Source organism: Pocillopora damicornis, chromosome 5, assembly GCF_964200805.1.
Source record: "Pocillopora damicornis chromosome 5, jaPocDami1.2, whole genome shotgun sequence".
Lineage (NCBI taxonomy): Eukaryota > Metazoa > Cnidaria > Anthozoa > Scleractinia > Pocilloporidae > Pocillopora > Pocillopora damicornis.
In genome coordinates, this window is record NC_142674.1 from 13,060,945 (window position 1) to 13,083,763 (window position 22,819).

A 22,819-nucleotide genomic window follows, 5' to 3' on the forward strand; every position below is an offset into this window, starting at 1 on the left:
CGGAATGGTTTCAATCTCAACTGACTTGGTAATCAATAAATAGTCATAAGATAAGCCTCTAATCTTTTTATTGCAGATATTAAGTAGAGTGTTTTACATTATGTTAAATACAACTTGTTGTGTTTGGATAGCGTACAAAATTAAACACTCATCCCTGCTCTCATTTCGCCCGGTTTTTAAACAAGCACTCCATTTACCATACCAAAACAGTATGAACCCTTTACATGGCGTTTTCTTTCTCATACGAATCCAAAGCACTTAATTTGAATTAACTCACACTCTATTAAGACGGTTCTCTCCGTTTATGACAAAAGCATTTGAAACTAGCAGCAAAACGGTAAATGTCAATAACAACGCAATCGCTTGCTTTCAAATAAAGGTAACTTTAAAGTTAAACAAATCACTAGAAGTGATGCAATATGTAATTTAAAGAAGATACTTCATTAAGTGATAAGTGCTAGTTAATACCACACGACTAATTCATTACCAAACTACAAAATTTTACCAAATTTCATATCGCCGTTAGGAGATCTCTTACTAGGTCTGCCACAAACAAATTTAGTAAATGGTTTCACAATAAAACAATGAAAATCTCGCCAAGTACATCTATCGGCATAAACGAGCGGTTTTTCAAGTAGGTTGTTTTTTGTTTGTTTCTTTCTTTCTCTTCTGATTTAATCTATTACGGAAGTTTTAATTCATATCTATCCAATATTCCTTATTCTGACACCGATTAAATTATTTATTATAGGCATTCTTTAAGAATTAATTAATTAGTTTCTTTTCTTTTATTATTATCATTTTGTCAATCAAGGACAAAGCTTTCACATGTTCTTCTAATAATTATAGGGAGAGAAATTTAACCAACACAAACCTACACTTAGTTTAGCACCGAGAAGTGAAGATTATGTACCCTAACGACGGTCACTGGCCCATTTTCCCAATCTCTTAGCTGAGGTCTTCTTTGCAACTTCCTCACTTGGTCCTGCATCTTCATCTCCGAGATCTTCAACCCTGGAGTATTTTGCCTTGTCATAAGCACCCATGTCAAGAAGTTCCAAATATGTCTTAAAAGAAAGTAACAAACGAGGGTTACACATTAGCCGCAGAGCGTTACAACACAGTAAAGTCAAGCTGAAAAGTGCGATCACTTCCCCGGCATACCGAGAATCTCTTTGGGTTAAAGTAGCGGATATACTAAGTGCGTTTCTTATTTCCTCTCTGAAAATAGAGAAGTTGCAAGTAGGTGGGTAGAACTGAGCAGATTTATGCCCTAGGGACGATCACAACCGCCGTAAATATCAGAGGCAGCCAACAAGTGGAAATGCTTGTAAATGGCCAAACGGGCTGGAAAATGTCTCTTATCAGAATTATGAATGGTTTCAGCCGAAGCTCTTATGGAGCGAATGGAAATAAAGCCAAAGCTACCAAGTATTGTTCCTAACACATGGGGGCAAGGTAAGAAGTTTGGAAAGTTTTCGAGTCTTTAAAATGCATAAAATATTGGGAAGTTGTCAATTCTAGTAACGAACCTCTTCACGAATGTATGTGTCCATTCTTTGTCGCAGGTTTTCAAAAGGAGGACGGAAGTCAGGGTTACGATTCCAGCACCTTTTCATGATATCATACCTGAAATTTAACAATGATGGTCTACTCTTAACTACCTTTTTATGGATTGTGCAAAGAATTCCAATAAGGTCCTCCTACAGGAACCTTTTTTATTGAAAATAGTGTAGGCAATAGTTCAGGTTTGTCCTTTTATTGAAAATAGTGCAGGCAATGGTTCAAGTTTGTTGTGAGACGTCGAACATATCGCACTCCTTCACTCGCTCTGATTTTTTTCAAATACATTTTGATGTCATAATTGTCCAAGCCGTATCTCAGTTGAATGCGGTATGCTCCTGGTTCACATTCACATAACGGAAAGCTACTGATATGATTGTAGTCCAATTGCTTTATTGCAAAGATTTCGGCAATGAGAACGATAAATGTGTCGTCTTGGATCATAGGTTATTTTAGGAACACGTTAGTATTATGCTAAAAAAGTGCAACTCACAGTTTGTTATCAACATGATCGGGCTTTGGCATCTGATATCCCTTTGTGACCTCTGCAACCACCATTCCCTCTGCCCATCCGTCGTACGGAATTCCTCCTGTCAATGCACAAGGACAAGTACATGTCGCATTTCCAAATATATCAACCCTAAAGTAACCGACAGTTCTCGGTGACACTGTCTCAAGGTTACACAATGTGATCGGAAACCATGATCATGGTCAAGTGTGACACGACAAGAGGTCATGGGTTTAAATCCCGTAGAGGTCCGAATTTTTTTTTCAGGCCTTATTTTCACTACTGCTTAAGTAGTGTTCATTACTGCGAAGATCACTTTCATTCACGTATTTATCCGCAGTTCAAACATATGACTTTCATATATCTTTAGCCGTTTAAAAATAGCATTACTTCTATATAGCAATTGGACATTGCTGTTCTAAGCGTTAAATGTATTGATTGAACATAGCTTGGCTTACCAAGGGTAACTATCTCATACAGGACGATTCCATAGGACCACCTGACGAGAGCATATCAGAAATATTCTATAGTTAATCGCTGAGTGAATTTTAGACGTGAAATAATAAAGAAAAATCCAAAGGTAATCAGTTCGTTAGGTTGGCGGATTAATATGCATATCTATACATACACATCACTCAAGGTGGAAAGTCCAGCAAGTTCTCCCAGCAGAATCTCTGGTGCAGTCCATTTGATTGGCAAACATCCCTGGAAAACAACCAATAAACGTTTGCCTTACAAAACTTATTTCCCTTTTTTTCAAAGCCATCTTTAAAAAAATATGAAGCTACATAACGTAAACATGTTAAAATGTGAAAAGAAAGCTGCATTTGTCGTTCCCTTATAAGTCAATCCAATGTTAGCCTTCGTAAAGTTGTCACAGAAAACAGAAAACGTAACTCCTTTCACAGGGCTTTCTACAAAAAACGCTAATGAAATTGATATATCCCGATACCCAGGACAGAGTACTTATTCTGTTAATTTCTAACTCTGCTTTGTTTTGCTTTTTTCTTGTAAGTAAAAGTGAGCTATGAAACCCTGTTGGTAGTCGAGGTACATTTAATTTATGCAGAGAATATGTTGACGCTTCCAACTTTTTTCCAGAAAACACCGCACTAAAGCAACCAAAAAAGTTTTTTCTACCTTTTTGGCATTTCCATGGCCATACTTGAAACTTTGATATGCCATACCAAAGTCCGTCACTTTGCAAACATAGTTGTTATCGAGGAGAATGTTTCGAGCCGCCAGGTCACGATGGATGATCTATCAGAAGATAAGGAGCCGGAATATAAGAGTTAAGAAACGGTAGGTTTATATAATACAGCTGTGAATTAAACGTCTGGGTATGTTCGAACAATAAAGGGGCTGAAACTAAGGCAGCTTTATATAATGATTTAATGCTGACAAAACTAAGATTTCTTCTTTCTTTATCAAAAAAAAAAATTTGACTTTTTCACAACAGCGAAATTAACGATGATGATAACAATGATAACGATAATAGTAATAACTATGCTGATAATCATAATAATTATGATAATAAAATAAAATTTAGAAAAACGGAGGACCCGTTGTGTTCCCAGAAAGAAAAAGATGAGATGGTTTTCTCTTTACCTCTGTTTTCTTCTACAGATTTTTAGGGAGTTCCATTTTTCCCTTTGTTTTGTTTTGTTTTTAAGTGTCGCAATAAGGTTTTATATACATATATATATTTATATATGTATGTATATATGTAGTGCAGATTATTTATACGACGCGCCACTAGCCAAAATGAACCATCAGCGCATACTCGATCTTTGACAGCTGCATGAGTTTGTCTTTTCTTTTTTTAGCCTTATTCTATACCATACCAGGTAATAAGAGCTAGGATTTTTTGAGGCTCGGCAACCGAATTATTATGAACCTTATTCTCGTCTCTTGGCTCATTTTGTTGACATCTGCAGTGACCTGCTAATGTCAACAAAAAGTATTATGGTTAAAAAAAACTTAGAGATTTCTCTCATGTAAAAGCACTCAAAAATGTTGGCCAAAATCTGAGCTATTGAAAAATGAAAAGTTAAAATCTCTGAAAGATTTTTTCTGAGTTGGAATTGACACGTGACAAGTATTCCACTTACACCTCGCGTTCCAAGGAACACCATACCGGCGGCGATTTGTTTGGCAAACAGCACAAGATCGTAGTTGGTCAAATTCTGAGCTCTTCCCTCACCAAGATAATACCGATCCCTCACTCCTCGGCATTTTCTCAGGTAACCAAGTAGGTCACCACATGGCAAGTACTCCATGATGAGTATGGGATAAACTTAATTAAGTGACGTTAAAAAAGAGAAAAGGTAAATAAACCCTATGTCAAGGCTCCTTACTGTATATCAAAGATAAAATTCCTGATGGCTCTCTTCATAAAGCAGTTTAGCTTACACGAAGGACTCATTCTTTTAGGATCTACTTTCATCAGAATTAGTTTCAAATATTTGCTACAGGTTAAAGGGAGAAATTAAGCTGGTTAGCTCCGTTCACGAGATTTCAAGCTATCCGACCGAGACCTTAATGAACTCTCGTTGGATACGTGCTTTCGAAGAAAAACAGTCTGGTTGCCAAACCGAATAAAGACAAACTTGGCTCCATTAACATCCCAGTTACGGAACTCATGTTAAGAGGTCCTAAGAGGGTTCATTCAGCATTTGTAGTATCGTTAATAAAATATACCTAGAAAAGATGTTGTACGCTTAGTACTTACTTTCTGTCGTAACGCAGCCCATGAACTTTACAATGTTTGGCGAAACGTTTTCACCGATAAGTTTCCCCAGCTCAATTTCTCTCATCAAACATTTCCTTCCATCCTCTCCAGCAGTGGCTAAAACAAAAGTATACATTAATGGAGACACGTTCTGATTAATGCATTTGTTCTATGCAAGTTCAAGCCAGAAAGAATCCGGTAGAGCTACAAACCTTACTTTTTCTTATTACCATTTGGATGAAAATTTTCGAAGATAGCAGATTGCCCAACTCACCTCTCCCCCAAGCTAGCAGATTGCCCAACTCACCCCCCACCCCCTACTGACCCATGCCATACCTGTGACCTTTTATATTACTTGATGGAAACAAGAACTATTGCAGCATTACTGCAATGCCAGGATCACTTTTATTGCCAAACTGGTTGATTATCTTATATGTTTGTTTGTCCTCCCTCCCCCCACCCCCGCCTTTTGTTTCTATTTCCCTGCGCGTAACCTTGAGTGAAGAAGAGGGAGGTGTGCGTTGGTCAAGAAGTAATTTTGGACCACCTTTGCCCCTCCCCCTCCGCCTCTTTCCAGATAAAACATTTCTATAACCACCCCTGAGATCAACATATGTTGGAAACAAGAACAAATCAAGAACAAATCGAAGGAGACTTACGCGTGAAACATTTAGCGGCTACTGTTCGATTTCCAGGTTGTCCATTTGGTGAACTCAGCAGAGCTCTCCACACGGCTCCAAACGCCCCTCGTCCAATGACGTCTTGAAGCAGGACACGGTTCACCGCAACCTCCCACTCATCTACCTCTGCATTCAATGGCTCCATCTGAATTGCCTCCTCTTGGTCAGGACTAAATATTGGAAATTAACATTGTATAAAAAGAAAAGAGAGATCAGAAGGAAAAAAATTGATTGGGGAGATAATCTCTCTTGCCGATAGTGGGAAAACAATGTTTTTACTAAACCAGAAGCATAAATTATTACAAAACATATAAGTAATTATTGTTATTTGAATACACTTTGTCGATCGGATGAAGTTCAACAATAGCTTCGTCGTTTGTTAAAATTAAACAAGAAACAGTTGGTTTTAAAATCAGAAAATTTTACGTGCATTTCAATGCATAAATCTATAAATTAATCAAACCGAGAATAGGTAGAAGATACTATTGAAATAAAAAAAAATTAAACAAAGGAACTAATGAAGCCGATTCTAATTATAACAGCGCTTGATGAATGTTAATAATGCATCATAAACACGATAAATGTAAAGTCACTGCGATATGATTTTTGTCATCGTCATCATGCAAGGTGGTGACCCACGAGGAAGGTAATGCCGGGTGTTTTTTTTTTTGATGAATTTGATGAATAAAAGGTAAAATAGTTGACTTACAGAGCCATAGCTGCAATTCCAAATAATGAAATGAAGGAGATAAAGAAGATAAAAGTTTGTATTAATTTATCAAATCGAATATTCTTAAAGAATTTTTCTGTAATGGCACTAATATTAAATTTGCATAAATTAGGAGGGACGTGCTATGTGCTGAATTTAGAATTATTATCAAACACCGTTAACAGTAATGGAAATTGTAATGATGATACCATATACAGACGTGAAAAAAATCTACAATTAGCATTTTTTTGGCCGCACGGGAGTAATTCTTATAAAAATATTTCTACTCTAAGACTCTTAGCTTAGTGTCCCCTCATACCCCATCCCCCCAGTAGACATGCAAAATAAGTTTAAATATTTCCTTCTTTTACTTTCAGAAAAAGAAATCTGAAATAACAAAGAAAAATGGACGTCACCTGTCCTTCGACGCTTGCAGAAATACCAGGCAAGCGAAATGACAATCGCTGCCGCCACTGATCCACCAATGTAATACCAGAAAGTGTTGAAACTTTGCACTTGCTTTGCTAATTGTGTAAGATAGATAAATGACCATTAGACAAATCTCGACGGTAGTAAAAGTACTAATAAAATTCAAGTTGTTCGGAATAGCTTTGGAATAGCTTGGCACATTATTTAGCCTGTGATTGACACCTGCTCTTAAAAACGAAATACCTGAATTTCATAGAGCGATGCAAGGAAATTTCATGTAAATGGGTCAGGTGACCCATATTTGTTTCGTATTTAATTAAAAAATAGTTTTAATCTATTTGGAAATGTATTTTTTAATCGGTAAAGTTGTATGTTTTTTTTAAGACACAACGGTAACACCAGCTTACCTTTGACGTTTATTTTTACAAAGGAACGGGCAACAAAACCGAGCTTGTTACGTGCCTCACATGAATACACACCACTGTCCTCCTTCACAACTCCAGTTATAGCAAATGTACTCTTTTCGTCATCGAATCGTGTATCAATCTTTGCCCTTTCGGGAACTGAGTCTCCATCTTTTTTCCAAGTTACATTTATTGTTTCTTCGTTGACGTTGCAGGTCAATGTGAGGTTGTCTCCTGGTGTGAGTGCCGGATAATGACCTGGAACAATTTGAGCTAAGGCTTTTCCTACGTTAAGAAAAAAGCAATTGATTAAAATCATGGTCCACGTTCGTCACTTTCCTCGTCAGCATCATTTCAGTGTCAGCGTCACGTCATCGTCATCGCCATGGTTATCGTCGGCGTCGTCTTCACGGTCAGCGTCATCATCATCGTTATCGTCATTAACATTAAACTTACCGTAAACACGCAGAGTTGCAGAGGAACTAGTTGTATTTGCTTTATTTTTCGCTTCACACTTGTAAGTCCCTTCCATCCCTTTTGTGACGCTTAAAAGTTTCAGGAATGATTCTCCTTCGTAACTGTATTGATTGATACCAGATGGCAGGTCAGCATTATTAAAAACCCAGGCTAATGTTGGTGTTGGCACACCTGAGGCTCGACAACTAAAGTTCACAGTGTTTCCTTCGGTAACAGACTGGTTTATCGGAGGCTCTATAATCTGTGGAGATACTTCAATTTAAAAAAATCCAAAGTTAATAAGGTTTGTGTAGTCCAGTTTAACCCCATTTATCCAATCCTTGATAAAACGACGAAACAACAACAACGACAAAAAATCAAAACAAAAAACGCGATGTTCAAGTCTATTTTTGACCAACGTCAATTTTTTCGAAGGTTTTTGTCGCCTTCAGCATAAAAAGATATCGTTTGCCCTTAAGTTGTCCCAGTTGTGCCAATAAAATTAATCCTTTTCTTGATGGTTGTTGAGTGTGATGTTAAACAAAAACATATGTTCAATGACTATCAGTTTCCTTTTTTTAGCAGTATATATTGAATTCGAACAGTTATTAGGCGATAATGATCAAAACAATGTAAAACGATTGTATTCTGAAATCAAAAAAAGGAAAGGAAATCTGTCATTTGACGTTTCCAAATTGTCCGTTTTAATATGAGTTCACGGATAAAAATGTTAAAGTGGACCCCAGGATTTGCAATTCCTTAATAGCAGAAGGTGTTTTAAATTATTTATTTGGTCACGGATTCAACTTCAATAACAATCTGGGTGTGTGTAAGTCAGAATCAACTGTACGTGATCAGGTACCCTTTTCTAGAAGAAAAGGGTACTAATGTTGGTAATTTGAAGCAAGTTATATGAATGTTCATTTAAAATCTCTTTCCAACTTCAATCCTTAATATTTAGGTAATGATACACTCATAGCCTAGTTGATGAACTACCTTTAACACTAATAAAAATGTATCATAAGATCATGACTCCTTAGTTCCTTGTTCATCGATATTTTTAAAGGAAAAGGATGAAAAGAGAAAGAAAAAGTAGGTCTATTTAAATTTGGCTTAAGCTTAAAAACAAACGCTTCGTTAAGTTACAAGTTTGATAAATGACATAAACTACAATATAGAGTTTACCAGTGACATCGATCCAGAAGGAAGAGTTTGCTTTTCCATAATCATTTTCAGCAGTACATTCATAATAGCCTTTATCTTCAAACGTCACTTGTCCAATAACTAAGGTGTTGCTTTTATTAAGTAGCACTCCATCCTTGGTCCAGTTGACATATACTTGTGGGTCACCTCTCAAATAACACTCTTTTGTAAATGTGGAATTAAATGCAATGGTGAAATTTCTTAACTCATCACTAACACGGGGTGGAACTGCAAAGTAAGCATATAAATACAAATTACAAAATTATAAGCCACCCAAAGCCTCCCCCCCCTCCCTCCACCCGCAAAAATAAGAAATAATAAATATAAAAAAAACTAATAAATAACAATTTAAAAAAGAAGAAATCGATGCACCATTTTGTGATCATTTCAAACAAATGCTTCCAAAAACCATGTTAGTCAGGCTATATTACTAGCTTAGCCATGAAACCATCATATTTTTAGAGCAGGAACAAACGAACAAGTGTAAAGACTTTCCAGTTCTTCGCAATAAATAACTAATCGAGTTGTGTGAAGAATTACTGTACACTTGACGAACACACCTTTTACAGAAATGTCAATGTCTTTGGTGTCAAAACCTGCTGCATTCTCTGCCTTACAAGTGTACCGCCCTTCTTCCTCCTTTGTTATCTCAGAAAAGAAGAGAGACAAACTCTGTCCTTGCAATGTATTATTCTTGAGCCATGTGATCCGAGGTTCAGGCCGACCCTCCACAACTTTGCACGTCAAGTTCACACTGTTTCCTTCTATGATGAGATTGCTTGCTCCAGAAATATCCACTTTTGGTCGAACTAGGAGGTAAATAAATAACATGTCCTTGGAAAATCGGAGGTATTCCAATATCATTTACACAGAACACATTAAACGCTATAACTTAACATAATGAACATTTGATAATGACACTAGCGCTTTATATGAAACATAATCATTTGTCAGATCGCGGACATAACTTCGTATTGAGGTCTACATACTCCTATTATCTCGGACCAGTTTACGAAAGACAGAAGGCGCAGCCATGGAGAGTATGGTCTACCCTGTTATTGCTACAGAGTTTAAGAGCATTCGATAACCTTATCACCCTATAATCTTGGTTCGCGAAAACGCTGATAGTTTGCTACAGCATTTGAAGAACCGAAAGCATTCCATTCACTTCACTGGGTTACCGGTCACCTCGCCACCAAGCAGACTCGCCACCAGCGAACTCGCCACCAAGGAACGATCTCGCCACCAACGTACTCGCCACCGAGCGAAGTCTTCTCGCCACCAACCACCAATAAAGAGATAGACTAGAATAAAGTAGTCGAGGAGAGTAGGATGTTCGAACGAGCACAATTCAAATCGGCCGATACGTTTGTGCGCTTGTCTGTATTTAAATTATGACCTTCAGCGACGTGTTAGATGTGTTCCGTTCCTAACTCATTGACATCGAAACGTATCGTGTTTGTCTTTTGCACGTAAGCGAGGAGAAATTGCAAAACTCGATGCGAGGAATAAAAACTTACTTGAGAGAAAATGAAACTTCATGGGAAGAAATAAGTGATGAAATGAAACTCGATAGCAGTTGTATTAAAACTAAATGCGAGAAATTGTCAAGTCGGTGCGAGAAATTGTAAGCGTCGATGAACTGAAGGTTTCCTACTTTCCTACTCTCCTCGACTACTTTATTCTAGTTTATCTCTTTATTGGTGGTTGGTGGCGAGAAGACTTCGCTTGGTGGCGAGTACGTTGGTGGCGAGATCGTTCCTTGGTGGTGAGTTCGCTGGTGGCGAGTCTGCTTGGTGGCGAGGTGACTGGATACCCTTCACTGATGTTATAAATAGTAACAAGTCACTCGCTATCCATGGGACTGCATCTTTAAAACAAGAGTCCGAGGTCTAAAAGATTCCCTGTGAGTAATGCGAAGTTTACATCAGCGGAACATGCAGTCCCATGCAAGTAATGGTTAAACGAGTGATATGGCAGATAGAGAAACGACATGCTTAGACAAAGGCCTCTGCAGTTTCAGAAGACACCTGGAAACTACCTGCTCTGGACTGTAGTAGAGTACATTGATTGTGATCCTATTATTATACACGCAGGGTAAAGAGGCCATCCACGTAAGATTTCGCATGTTACAACATAAATTGAACATTGGGGTAGACATCCCGGAAACATGGATGCGGACCACAAGAAACACAAACATAATAACTTTGCGACAGTGGACTCAGAAAGAACATTTAGTCAAAGTCTGGCAATCGAGGCCTGTGTGGGATTCTAGCCAATCACAGTCAAACAGAGTGTTCATAAGGTCATGCATATCTACCGACCTTATAACACGAAGAAGACACAATATGCAGTCAAAAAGTCACAATCCACATCCAAAGTAACTTAATGGCGAGATAAACGATTATAATGCATTCAGAAATTGAATTCGTCACCATGACTAACCGAAATCGTTTTAAGCACATTACCAGCTTGAAAAGAAACTATAAGCTTCATCAAAGGGCGCTTACTCTGAGTTCTTTTAACAGGACACCCTACTTTAAAACAACCGTAATCAACAAACATATCCACGATAAAATGTCGCCTCGCATGGCTGCGGATATGAACAGCGAAAAGGTTTTGAAACTGAGTAAATTAAATTCATTACATTTGAAGAACTGACTTTATGACTTTCTATATATTATCTCATTGGTCACTCACCTATAACTGTCACTACTATGTTTTTATCTCTGCTTGTGACCCTCTGTGGTCCTTTAGTTTGTTTCATGGTACAGGTGAATGTTCCATTGTCTTCAGGCTTTACAAAACCAATACGCAGGCTGCCGTTGGATACTTGAGTGAATCGTTTCGGGTCTAAGGACTTTCCTCCTTTCTTACTCCAAGAAATCTGTGGACTCGGTGTTCCATCAGCACTACAGCTTATAATGCCAGACGTGTACGCAATAAAGGTTTGTTGGTCCAACGTCTTTTGAGTAAATCTTGCTGTTGAAAGCAGTAATGAAAAGCACCAATATCATAGCTATACTGTTGAAAAGTCAGAAGTGTACTTGTCTTACATGGCATTGTCCTACATGTTAAGCCTATTTATACAAGATAAAAAGATGCGTTTTCATACCATTAATGTAGACAATGTAATATTGAACATATTCCAATCTCTGGCATTCATATATTCCTCCATCAGATAGCTGCACGTCATCAATGAACAGATCACCATTGTCTTCAGCCCTGATCCTTTCAGAAGTAGAGTTTGTTATTTCAAGCTTTTGCCTATTAATGACCCACCTAGCATGAGTGGTTTTATTGTGTATAGAACAGTGAAGCTTTTCTCTGCTACCAATATCAAAATAGAGTTCATCTCTTTTCAACACTTTCTGGTTTTCTGCAAAAAAAATAGTTCAGTTTAGAAGATTTTATCAAAATAAATCAAATTTTTTGTACTAAATTCTACAAGAAGAGATAGAAAAGTTGAATATATTTGCCTGCGCTAAAGCTTAAATTGAGAAATGTTTTTAACAATGTCGTATTTTAAACTTAGTTACAATACTCCAAACAAAATCCTGTTAGCCATTAGGTAACCCTTAACTGAAGTCAGGTGATCTTATGAGCAGTCATATCACCTTCATGAAAGTCATGTATACCCTAGCTAACATCTTTTTACCTCAAGACCAAGTTGAATCATCTATAAGGAGGGTAAGTTCTTAAAGAAACTGTGGCGTTGCGTCGGTGGGGGAGTATAACACCCGCCATGACGAAGGGCTAACGCTCGAAATTTAGCTTTGAAACTCTTTACGGGGGCAAATTTACATTATCAACTCGGTTGTAAAATCAAAATCATCTAAGTCATTTTAAGTCGACTCATGTTACCCTTAAACCAAGTCATGTCACCCTGAACCCTAACCTTCCACTTTAGAAGGTCAGGGGGAAGAAGAAAGACAATCACGAAAATCAGAGTAACTAATCAGACCTAAAAATTTAGTTGCTTACTTGGTTGACACAACGCTTGAGAACCCTTGTCATCCGCTTGACATTGAGGTGGAATGTTTAACTTTCCATCGATGCGATCGCATGATGCAAGTTCAAACTCCTCTCCAGCGCAAGAGACATCGGACATTGCAAAAGGTATTCCCTCAGCCTTTATGTCTGACCCAATAAATTCTGCTAAAGCCTCTTCAAAGCCAAGTTGACGACAAATAACTTTGACATCATTAAAGTCCCATTTATTCCTACATATCTTTGCCCATTTCCCCTTGTAAAACACTTCCACTCTTCCTCCATACTCCACATTTGCGCCATTCAAGCGAACAGGAACTTATGGAATTACAAAAATTTTAATCCATTACGATGGAAAATACTGGTTATCAAGAATCAAGAATGCCTTTAAATCACGAAAGGATAAATAGTTCATGCCAGTCTAAGTGTTTAGTTTTAAGGGAAATTCTAGGTGTAAATTAATCAGTATTCGTACGTTGGATGTATCGTTCTTTGTCCGATGTAGTTCACGACATTTACATAGTTTCCTTGCAGCGATGTTTTAAGACGAACCTCTTTTACATTGCTTCGTGACTGCGCTTTAAATTGTGAAAAAAGATTTTTAAAAAAAATGTTGGAACATTGAAGACGTGTCTTCTTAGCCTAAAAGCGTTTACTTTCGGCGAACACAATAGGGTGATTTACATTTTAAATTAGAACGTCATTTTTAAAGCATTTCTCATGCAATTATCAAGAAAAAGGCATTTAGTTAAGTATAAGTAGGGTGAAAATTGTAAAATTCCTTAGTTTCACGAAAGAGAGAGAAAAAAGGAAACTAGAGGGATGTTAAAGTTTTAAGGAAACTTAGTGAAGGGTTTGGAGGTTGTGAAGTTCATGAAACCGAAATGCATAACTGCGCAGTTAGGTTCTTCTTTCGGCAGCAATTCAACTGTAATCGCCTCAGGGCGTAAACAAACCCGCCAGATTTTTAGCGATACATACCTTTTTAGAACCTAAAGATACCCGAAGATGAGCAATCTTTGATCTCGGGAAAGTTTTAATCACCGGAGTGTGAGTAAATCTATCAAGTTACCATCTTTGGAGATCATGCGGATATTAAATGAGTGCAATTCATTATTACCTTTGCAAATTTGTAGTTTATTTTCCAAGTTGTTTTGACATCTGGTCGGAATGGTACAGTTGTAGTCGGTGGACATCTCTGAAGCATTGCCACGTTCTGCGTACCATGTGTAATTAGCAAAAACGCCGTTGTCGTAGTAGCCCATGGCCATGCAGGTTGAATTTTCATCTGCTTCATCCCATTGACTGGTACAAAGCTTTTGCCAACTGCTGTTTGAGAATATCTTCATTATACCGACAGATGGGTTCTTCTCTGTTTCAAATCGCAGGGGAAATTCTTCAAATATTAAAAAAATAACAATAGATAAATAAGGATAACAGTAAACAACGTGGACTAATTAAGCTTAGGTAAATTCTTGTGTCGATGATGTCGCCATATAATTACCTAGTAACAGTAGTCCTTGCATTGCTGAAAGATTTCTTTTCAGTTTATGGTGGAAGAATTTCCTTTTAGCTAAAATGATTTTCTTTGCCAGCTGGTCAATGCCAAAACTGAGGCCCTCGCATTGTCAAACGTATTTCTTGTCAATAGATGATAGTTAGCTTTACTGGCTTGACTAGAAAGGTATTGCTCACGGGCAACGAAAAGAAATTCGTAATCGCCATTATGCATATAGTGCAGACTTCTTACAGAGCGACCACAAATATCAGCGAAAACTTGTGCCAAGAATTTAGTACCTATTGTAGTACAAGTGATAATGGAGATTTGTTTTGTTTCTTTAAAGAAAAGCATGGTGAATTCCGTACAGGTACAGAGTTTGTGCATTCATGAAGGATTTGTGACTTATAATGAACTCCTGACTTTTGATAATTTGAGCATTTCATATACTTTGCCTGGATGATTATGTGATTAAAGTTAAAACTCAGAAGTTCCATTCATTTGTTCTTATTCTAACTTTTATTCATGTATTTGTTCTTTTTTGTTTCAACAAAGAAGTTTTCATCCACTGAAATCAGAAAAGCTGCAATTTGTATGTTACCTTCTTGGCAACTGGACATGTTGCCACATTCTCTCAGCAGTGCTCCGGTCCCATCGCAGTGTTTCCCACCATATGCTGGTTCTGGATTGGCGCATTCTCTCTGTCTGGTTTGTATACCACCAACTGGCTTGGTACAGATACTCCAGGAGTTCCACTCACTCCAGCCACCATCCACTTACAAAGTTTTAAACAAAAACATTTGATAAACAACCATAGAAGACATGTTTGGATCATTTACCCAAATAAAGTATGTAAGACAGTGGTGCAGTCTCTATTTCTACCTTTATCTATAATTACTTCGAATGCTCAAGTTAACATTTGGTTAAGGTAAACTAATTAATTTGGTATTTTGCGCGATGCCGAAGGGTTTGCTATGAACTTATCGAGACACGCTTCTGAGAGCAAAAACATAACTCGAGGGTGGTATTGGTGAGGGCCAGTGGGTTGGGGTCCAAGCGAGCAAGATGAACGTGAAACACTGGGAAGGTGTCCGACATGGATGGGTTGACGGCTTCGTCTTGACATGGGTTCTGGATAGATCGTCTGCTAAATTCAAGAGAGAACCTTTTCTATATACAATAGTAAAATTGTAACGCTTTAGGAAAAGCAACATCTTTTGCAGACACTTAGGTGCTAAGGCGAGGTCCTTCTTGAAGATTGACTGAAAGAGTTGGTGGTCTGTATAGACTCTGTTGGATTTTCCTAAAAGTAATTCCTCGAATGTGTTGAGGGCTTCAACAATAGCCAGGTATAGCACTCTTCGGTAGTGATTCGGCCTTTTGCAGTACGCAATGGGTCGTAGAGAAGACTCGTCAAGGGCGCTGCTACTGTGTGGTTTGATGGTTTGTAAGAGGGCAGCTCCTTGGCCATAGTCTGAGGCGTCCACTTGAAGGATCAGTGGCGCAGTTACGTCAAAGTATGCCAGGCATGCTGCAGAGGTGGCTAGGGCTTTTGCTGAATCAAGGGCTTTCTGGTGCCTTGTTGACCACAGTAACAGCATGTCCTCTTTGGCGAGGTTGTATTGGAGTTGGGTGACGCTGCTAAGTTCGGAACAGAATTTGGCCAGGTAATTAATATCCCGTAGGAATCGGCGCACTGCCTGCTTTTCGGTTGGAGTGGGCATGGTGATCATAACTTTAACTGTGACAGGGTTGGGCTGGAGGCCATCCGTAGTGGTAACATGGCTCATGAAAGTGGCTTTGCAAATAAGGAATTTCATCTTGTTGACATTTACCTTGACATGACGTTGTTCAAATCCCTCAAGCACGACGATAAGGCTGCGGTCGTGGTTGATTCTGGCTTCCATGTTATTGACGCTGCAGCCAGGGAGTAAGATGCCGTGAGTAATACCGAAGCTTAGGAGGCCATCAAGCACCATATGAATTTGGCACTGCCGTTCTTTTGATGCAGAGGATATGACTAATGGTAGCCTAGTCCATCTGTAGCGACCCCATGGTGTGAACATTGTGGTAATCAGAGATGATCTTAAGGACAAGGGGATGGTTTGCCTCTTTACATCTATTCCTTCCATGCAGCTAGTGGATGTTTTCTTCCAAGGTGGAGATGATATACTTTGGACATCGAATGGCTTTATTGAGGGTCTAAGCAGCTCCGTATTTTTCCCGGTTTGGTTGGGATTGGTTTTGGCTCTCGGTTGAGATACCCTTACTAGCTGGCCAGTGGTTTCATACGCATCCAGGGACGCTTTGATTACATCCAGCTTTGAAATGGGTTCACATTGAATGGGGGTATGGATGGGTTTGACATCTGGATCCAAGTCGAGATCGACGGGTAGGCTGAGGAATCCCAGACCTTGAAAGAGCGAGGTTCAGTTCTTGGAAATGAGTTCCAGAGTTCAAGTCCTTAGTGTAGGCCAGACTCGCATTGACGTATCCGGGGTTGGTAAAGGGGGCCCAGCTGCTGATTCCTGATAACTGTCAGGTTCAGTCAGCAGTGGCTGGGGAGGGTTACTTATGGAGCATTTCCTTATGAAGTTCGCATGCATAGTCAGCACATCAAGTGCTATGCTTGCCTCTGTACTGAGTAAGGCTGGTTGGTCAGTGAAAATGACTAGGAAGGTGAGGTTACTCGTGAATTTACCTTTACTGGCTTGGAGGGTAAGTTGGCCAACGGATCTGGTTGATGGACTGTCATAGGGTGTTATCACAGTTTTGGATGGTAGAATCTTGGCCCAGGATATGCTGCAAAAGTAGCAGGATAGAAGAGTGTTGCAAGAGGCTGCGGAATTTATTTGGAAAAGAATTTGCGCTCTGCAGTTTGAGACCGGTTCCTCCAAAAGAAGCCAGGCGAAATGGCCTTTGTCAGAGGGTGGGGCCGTTGTAGGGACGCCATTGTTAGGGGATTACCTGCTTAAGATGGTGAAGCAGTTCCAATACTGTATGTCTTCCACGGGAAGGGTGTAGGAGTGCTCTTCTTGTTCCACCAATCTCATGTATTCCCGTCTGGGACCCGGTGGGGTAGGTGTATGGGAGACAGGTCCAGAGGCTCCGTTCTCTTTGGCAACCTGTTGACAGAAGCCTGCAAAGTGATCAGTTTTGTGACAACATCTGCAAGTGTGGCCTGAAGCTGGGTATATGTCGCGGTAGTGTTGCTGCATGCTGCCACATAAAAAGCAATATCTGTCAAGGAACGTTCCAGGTCTTGATCTGCCCGGAGGTTTTTTGACCAATTTGTGCGCTGTCGTGGAAGTGGGAGAGTGAACTTGTTCTTCTGTGGTGGAATTAGCCAAAAGCTTGTTCGTATGTTGTGCCGCCTCAAACGATATAACTTGACTCACCATGAACGCCGGGGTGAAAGGGGGATCCTCCGGTTTCCGTTGGCTATCTCTGTAAAATATATCTTTTCGGAAGCGACTGAAGGATTCATTGAGACCGAAGAGAAACTTACCTCTCATAAATTCTTGCGCGTTTACGCCAAACGATCATCGCCCGACGGCAGTACGTATAACGGTTTCTTACGTTGAAATGGAGGTTTGGTAGCGGTCTTGCATCAAACTACATGCACCAGCGTAATGTTCTTTGATTTTTTGAAGCCAAACTCAGTGCTTTCCTGCATCATCGTTCGATATCTTAGAAGTGATTTCAATGTGTAAGGTGTCCCTTTCAGTTGAAGGAATTGCTAATTCGAAGGGTCTCTTAGCGACGATGTAATGGTCCTCAATCTCGGTGATTCTGCTTTTAGCGGGGTTCTGTAACCTTCGAGTAAACATTAATCATGAAATCTGGTCTCCCAGTAACGGTTATTGTCACGGTCTGGTCGCACGGCTTGTACATCGAGGATAGACTTTCCGTGCTTCGACATAGTGCAATTGTGAAATGTTGGTAAAGGTTTGAGATGTTGCCGAAGAAGCTATTCAATGGTGCAGTTGTGTCTACGAGAAGCTGGCTCGCTGTAAAAAACAGTCCTGACACCATGTTAAGCAGTATACTTTTCTAGATTGAAGAAGAATAAGCACATGCGCAGCCATGATGAACTAATTTATTCACACGCCAAGCACGCGTTGATACGGGAACTTTTGAATGTGGTGTAATTATGCGCGAGTAATGAAACGGTAACATGACATATTCTCTGACTCTAAAAAATCTGGCTTTAACAGCGGAAGCAGAACAAAAAGCATAAGACACAAAGGGCGTAGACACACTTTAAAATATAGGCTTTAAGCCAAAGAAAAGGAGACAAATGAAACGTTCCTAAAATATCTCTCAAATTCATCCCAACACCCGTGACAAACGAATGTAAAATTAGACAACAACTCTTGCAAGATTTTGAATAATTTGCAATTTGCAAGACGAGTGCACCTCCAAAACATCTTTCACGGACAAAACAAAGAAGCACATCCGTTTCATATTAAATCCAACTGGATGCCACCGGTTCAGCCTTCTATTGCCCATGAGAGCGACTAAGAAAATGTCAAAATACAACTTGCAGAGATTACTGTAACTAAGCCAAAAAATAAATTGTCATGCAATGAGGTTATGGCTTTAAAAGAGTTGAGAAACAATTCTGTTTTAAACCTCAAAAAAGCAAACAAAGGTACAACAGTCATCATGAATACAACTACAACTACAACCTTTCAGAGCGCCGATGGTGAAAAACACGCAAAAAAGGGTTAGTGAGATCATTGACCAAATGCGTCAGGGCAAACACATCGATGACATGACGAAAAAATGGCTTTCAAAAACTCCTAATCCGCTTAGAATACCAATATTCTATAAGCTCACGATAATACACATGCCTATACTGGTCGGTAGACCTTTAATCTCAGGATGCGACGGCCCCACCGAAAAAAAATAATCTTTTGTGTAGACACTGCCCCAGACTATGGCGCAATTGCAACAATCCTATATGAAGGATGCTACTGCTTTTCACAATTTCATAGAAAAACAAAGGTAGGCAAAGATACTATTCTAGTGTCAATGAACGTTTCTAGCTTGTACACAAATATACCTCAAGAAGAAGGAACGAATATTCTATGTGAAGCATACGAAAAGCTCAACGACCATAACGCACCGATCCCAACGCATTACCTCAGGGAAATGCTTGGCTTAATCTTTCAAAGAAACTTTGTTTTAATTCAATGAGGAGAACTTCTCTGGCCCAAGCGAAAATGGGCAATGTCATTTGCCAATATTTCCATGGCGAAAATTGAAACGAAATCAATCCAACAATGCGAAACCAGGCCAAGAGAATGGAAACATTACATTGATGACGTTTTTTCACTTTGAGATTAAAACAGGGAAGAAGTAGATAGTTTATTAAACGAGCTAACTATTTCCACCCTACAATCAAATTCACGGCCGAAATATCAGAGAACAAAATCACCTTCCTCGATACCACAGTGTTTAAAGGAGAGAGATTCGCAAAAAATCCAACTTGGACATCAAAACCCATTACAAGCCGACCGAGACCTTTCAATTTACGCACTTCGCCAAATGCCACCCACCAGGCGTAAAACATAGTTTCATTGAAGGCCAAGCAATCAAATTGCTTAGAACAAGCTCTCCGAAAGAAGTATCAGAGGAGTGTCTTTTAAAATTCAAACAAAGCTTCAAAGCAAGAGGGTACCTAGAAAACATCACAGAAATTTCTCTGGCAAGGTCAACTTTGCTTCTAGGCAATCGGCTCTTACATATACACAAAATCCAAAAGGTAACAACGTACCACTCGGCAGTTAAAAATTTAAAACGAATATCGATGGAACATTGGATTCAGCCCTTGCTGGAGGCAATCTTTAAAAACCTCCGATCTCCGATCATCTCTCACAAAAAGGAAAATCACGCTCGTGAGAGCAAAAATGTAATTTGAAGGCTATAGTGCGACGCGACCACAAATGCCACATGGGGAGTCCGTGCTAGTCTGTTCTCACCTTTATTCTCGGGCTTAGAAAACCTCGAATGACATGATTTGGGTGCTGCTCAGTAATTAAAATAAAAATTTCAGCATAAATATAAGACCCAACGTTCAAATGAGAAACAAAGTAGCCATGATAACTCTGCAGGAAGTCATGAATCTCAAGTGGAAACCTCGGAAAACATTTCAAATGGTTTTCCATTGGCTCATACAGTGAAAGTATGAGCAAATTCCTGTTAGGATGCAGCGAAAGCAAAATATAAAGCTTAAAACGGCGCGACCAGTTAGTCAAACTAAATTTTATAAATAGAAAACTTGATAAATGTTAAGAAAATAAATTTTTTAGTTTTTATCGCGGCATTCAAAGCGTCCTCCTCTATTCCATTAAGCCAAGGGCTTTCGATAACTTAAAATCTGGGATATCGTTTAGTAAGGCGTTGTTTCGCAGGGCAGGAAAATTTTTCAGTTTTCTATGGTTTTACCGGGATAATAGGCGATAGATTTTTGACCAATTAGAATCTACGTTTTCTCTAAGTTCTGTCATTATGTTTGATTTACCGGTTGATCTAAACTCGTTTTTTAAATGTCATCAAAGCATCATTAAAATATCTTTTTATCCTTAATCAATTTTCTCTTTTATGTGATTTGAACTCGTAGATCTGATTCGCAAAATAAGCATTGTCTTCACTCTTGAATTTTTGCAGTAACGAAATTGAACATTTGTTAAAATCATGAACCATAACTCTTTTTCGTTTGTATGAATGAGAACTGTACCTCCTTTCACTTCAATCCAAAAGGTTGATTTCTTGCTTCCAGTGGGGTTCTTAGCGCTACATGTGTATTCGCCAGAGTCTTCAAACCTCGCTTGACGAATCGTGAGAGTGTTCTTTTTGCCAAGATGTATCCCATCCCTAGTCCAATGTACCTCAGGTGTAGGGAAACCGCTTAGAGAGCAATTGAACTGAAGAGGCGAATTGTATGTAACCGACTGATTGATGAGCTGAGGATTAATTTCAGGAGGACCTGGCCATGGAATTAAGAAGCACAATTCAAAAAAGGTGAAATAAGAGAAAAAAAAAACAGACAATGAAAAGAGTAACTGGAAGAGAAAAAGTAAAATTAACATTTACCTGTAACTGTAACCTGAAAAGCTGCTTCACTTTTCCCTTCACTGTTCTTAGCGCTGCATATATATTGACCAGCGTCTCCATAAGTCACTTGTTTAATGGTGAGCTTGTTCGCGGTATTAAGTAGCTTTCCATCTCTTGTCCAATTCACCTCTGGTTGAGGAAAACCCCTCACAAGACAATCCACTTGAAGTGTTGAATTAAGTTTGACAGACTTCTCTCGCCGAGAATTAATTTCAGGAGGACCTTTATTTTTGAAAAGGAAAGTAATGATTAATGTATAACTAATGCCCCATTCCCTCCATTCTCCTTTCTTTTAACCGTCGCTCACCCCCTTCGTAAAAGTTTCTTCTCATCCCCAACTCCCTAATGTTGTAAAAATAAAAAAATGGCAGCGATAAGAAAATACTCAGAGCACTAAGCATTCGCTCGCCAAAATCGCGCCTACTGTGCAGCAGGTGCAATGGTGGTCTTTTCGTTTTACAACTAAACAAAATTTCCTTCGTTTTGCGAGAGAAAATATAAATATAGCATCTAATCGGAAATAATAAAACTCCGGCAAAAAAAGTGTTCTTTTGAAGAGTGAGGTATTTAATAAAAGGGCAGTTGTGGAACATTTTACAATTTCTAAAACAGGAAATTAGTTCAGTCTTTTACTTTATCCTCATGGATGAAACCACTTACATTTACAAGGCCGTGATTCCCGAGTTCTGGAACAGTTGAATTCTAGAAGTAAGGTTATTTATATGATTTTTTAAAAGTTATGATGATGGGGCCTAAGTCAGCCTTTTTTTTAATACAGAGAAACCACTTATTTAGGAGAAGTACTGAACTTTCCGCCAAATTGTCCACCTAGGGAATAGAGAAACTGACAAACAATACATTTTTTCAATGCAACTTAAACCTACATGTTTGGTTATCAATCCATTGGCCAAGGCGTAATGCCCATGACTTTGAATGCAGTCTATTTTGCCATCAATACAAAAGAATTCATCCATTTCAATAAAAGCTTATTAATGTGCATGCAGTCTCTTGAAACTGTAAAACAATAGTGAAAACCTACAAACACGCCTTTGAGTTACAAATACTGAAATTTTCGTCTTGTCACTTACCGACTCTTTGCCTGTACTGGCCGCACTCTTTGCAGCCTCCATTCCACGATGACCAGGCCATGCAACCTTTGAAAATGATACGTTGTGGGAAAAGAGTCATATGTGGAATCGCTTCCTTGTTTCATAAATCTGAAGCTTGCCATAAAAGATACTAAAATAAATACTTATTTTCGTTGATAACGTGAGTTCCTAAGGTCCAAGGAGGCTTCAAACTATAGCCTTCAAATTTAAAATTTCCCGATCCCGCCTCATTCGTGTGCTCCCAACATCATGCAGGAATTTTTCATTTATCCCGGGAAAATGTCAATTTTTTCTATTTCTCAAATAGATGGCTGTGCAAAAACATTTTAAAAAAACAAACTAGGATTTCAATATCGTCAGCTTTGAATTCTTAACTTTTGCTGTCAAAACTCCACCAGAAGATGGCTGAGGTCTGAG

The 22,819-nt window shown here is 38.9% G+C and overlaps 1 protein-coding gene and 1 pseudogene across 1 annotated transcript; one reads left to right on the top strand and one right to left on the bottom strand.

Moving 5' to 3' along the window:
• Window positions 1-51: 51 nt before the first annotated feature.
• Window positions 52-21,580, bottom strand: LOC149045389 (fibroblast growth factor receptor 1-like). The gene is made up of 22 exons (XM_089208183.1): window positions 21,273-21,580; window positions 20,917-21,165; window positions 14,773-14,946; window positions 13,794-14,069; window positions 12,668-12,991; window positions 11,799-12,062; window positions 11,384-11,665; window positions 9,244-9,492; window positions 8,666-8,911; window positions 7,481-7,753; window positions 7,028-7,309; window positions 6,608-6,706; window positions 6,192-6,207; window positions 5,462-5,652; window positions 4,803-4,919; window positions 4,183-4,367; window positions 3,212-3,331; window positions 2,700-2,776; window positions 2,530-2,570; window positions 2,057-2,153; window positions 1,533-1,629; window positions 52-1,067 (listed from the first exon to the last, which is right to left on the bottom strand). The coding sequence occupies exons 3-22, from the start codon at window positions 14,789-14,791 to the stop codon at window positions 915-917; spliced, it is 3,408 nt and encodes a 1,135-aa protein (XP_089064309.1). The 5' UTR covers window positions 14,792-14,946; window positions 20,917-21,165; window positions 21,273-21,580; the 3' UTR covers window positions 52-914.
• Window positions 18,007-20,097, top strand: LOC149045390 (uncharacterized; annotated as a pseudogene).
• Window positions 21,581-22,819: the final 1,239 nt, after the last annotated feature.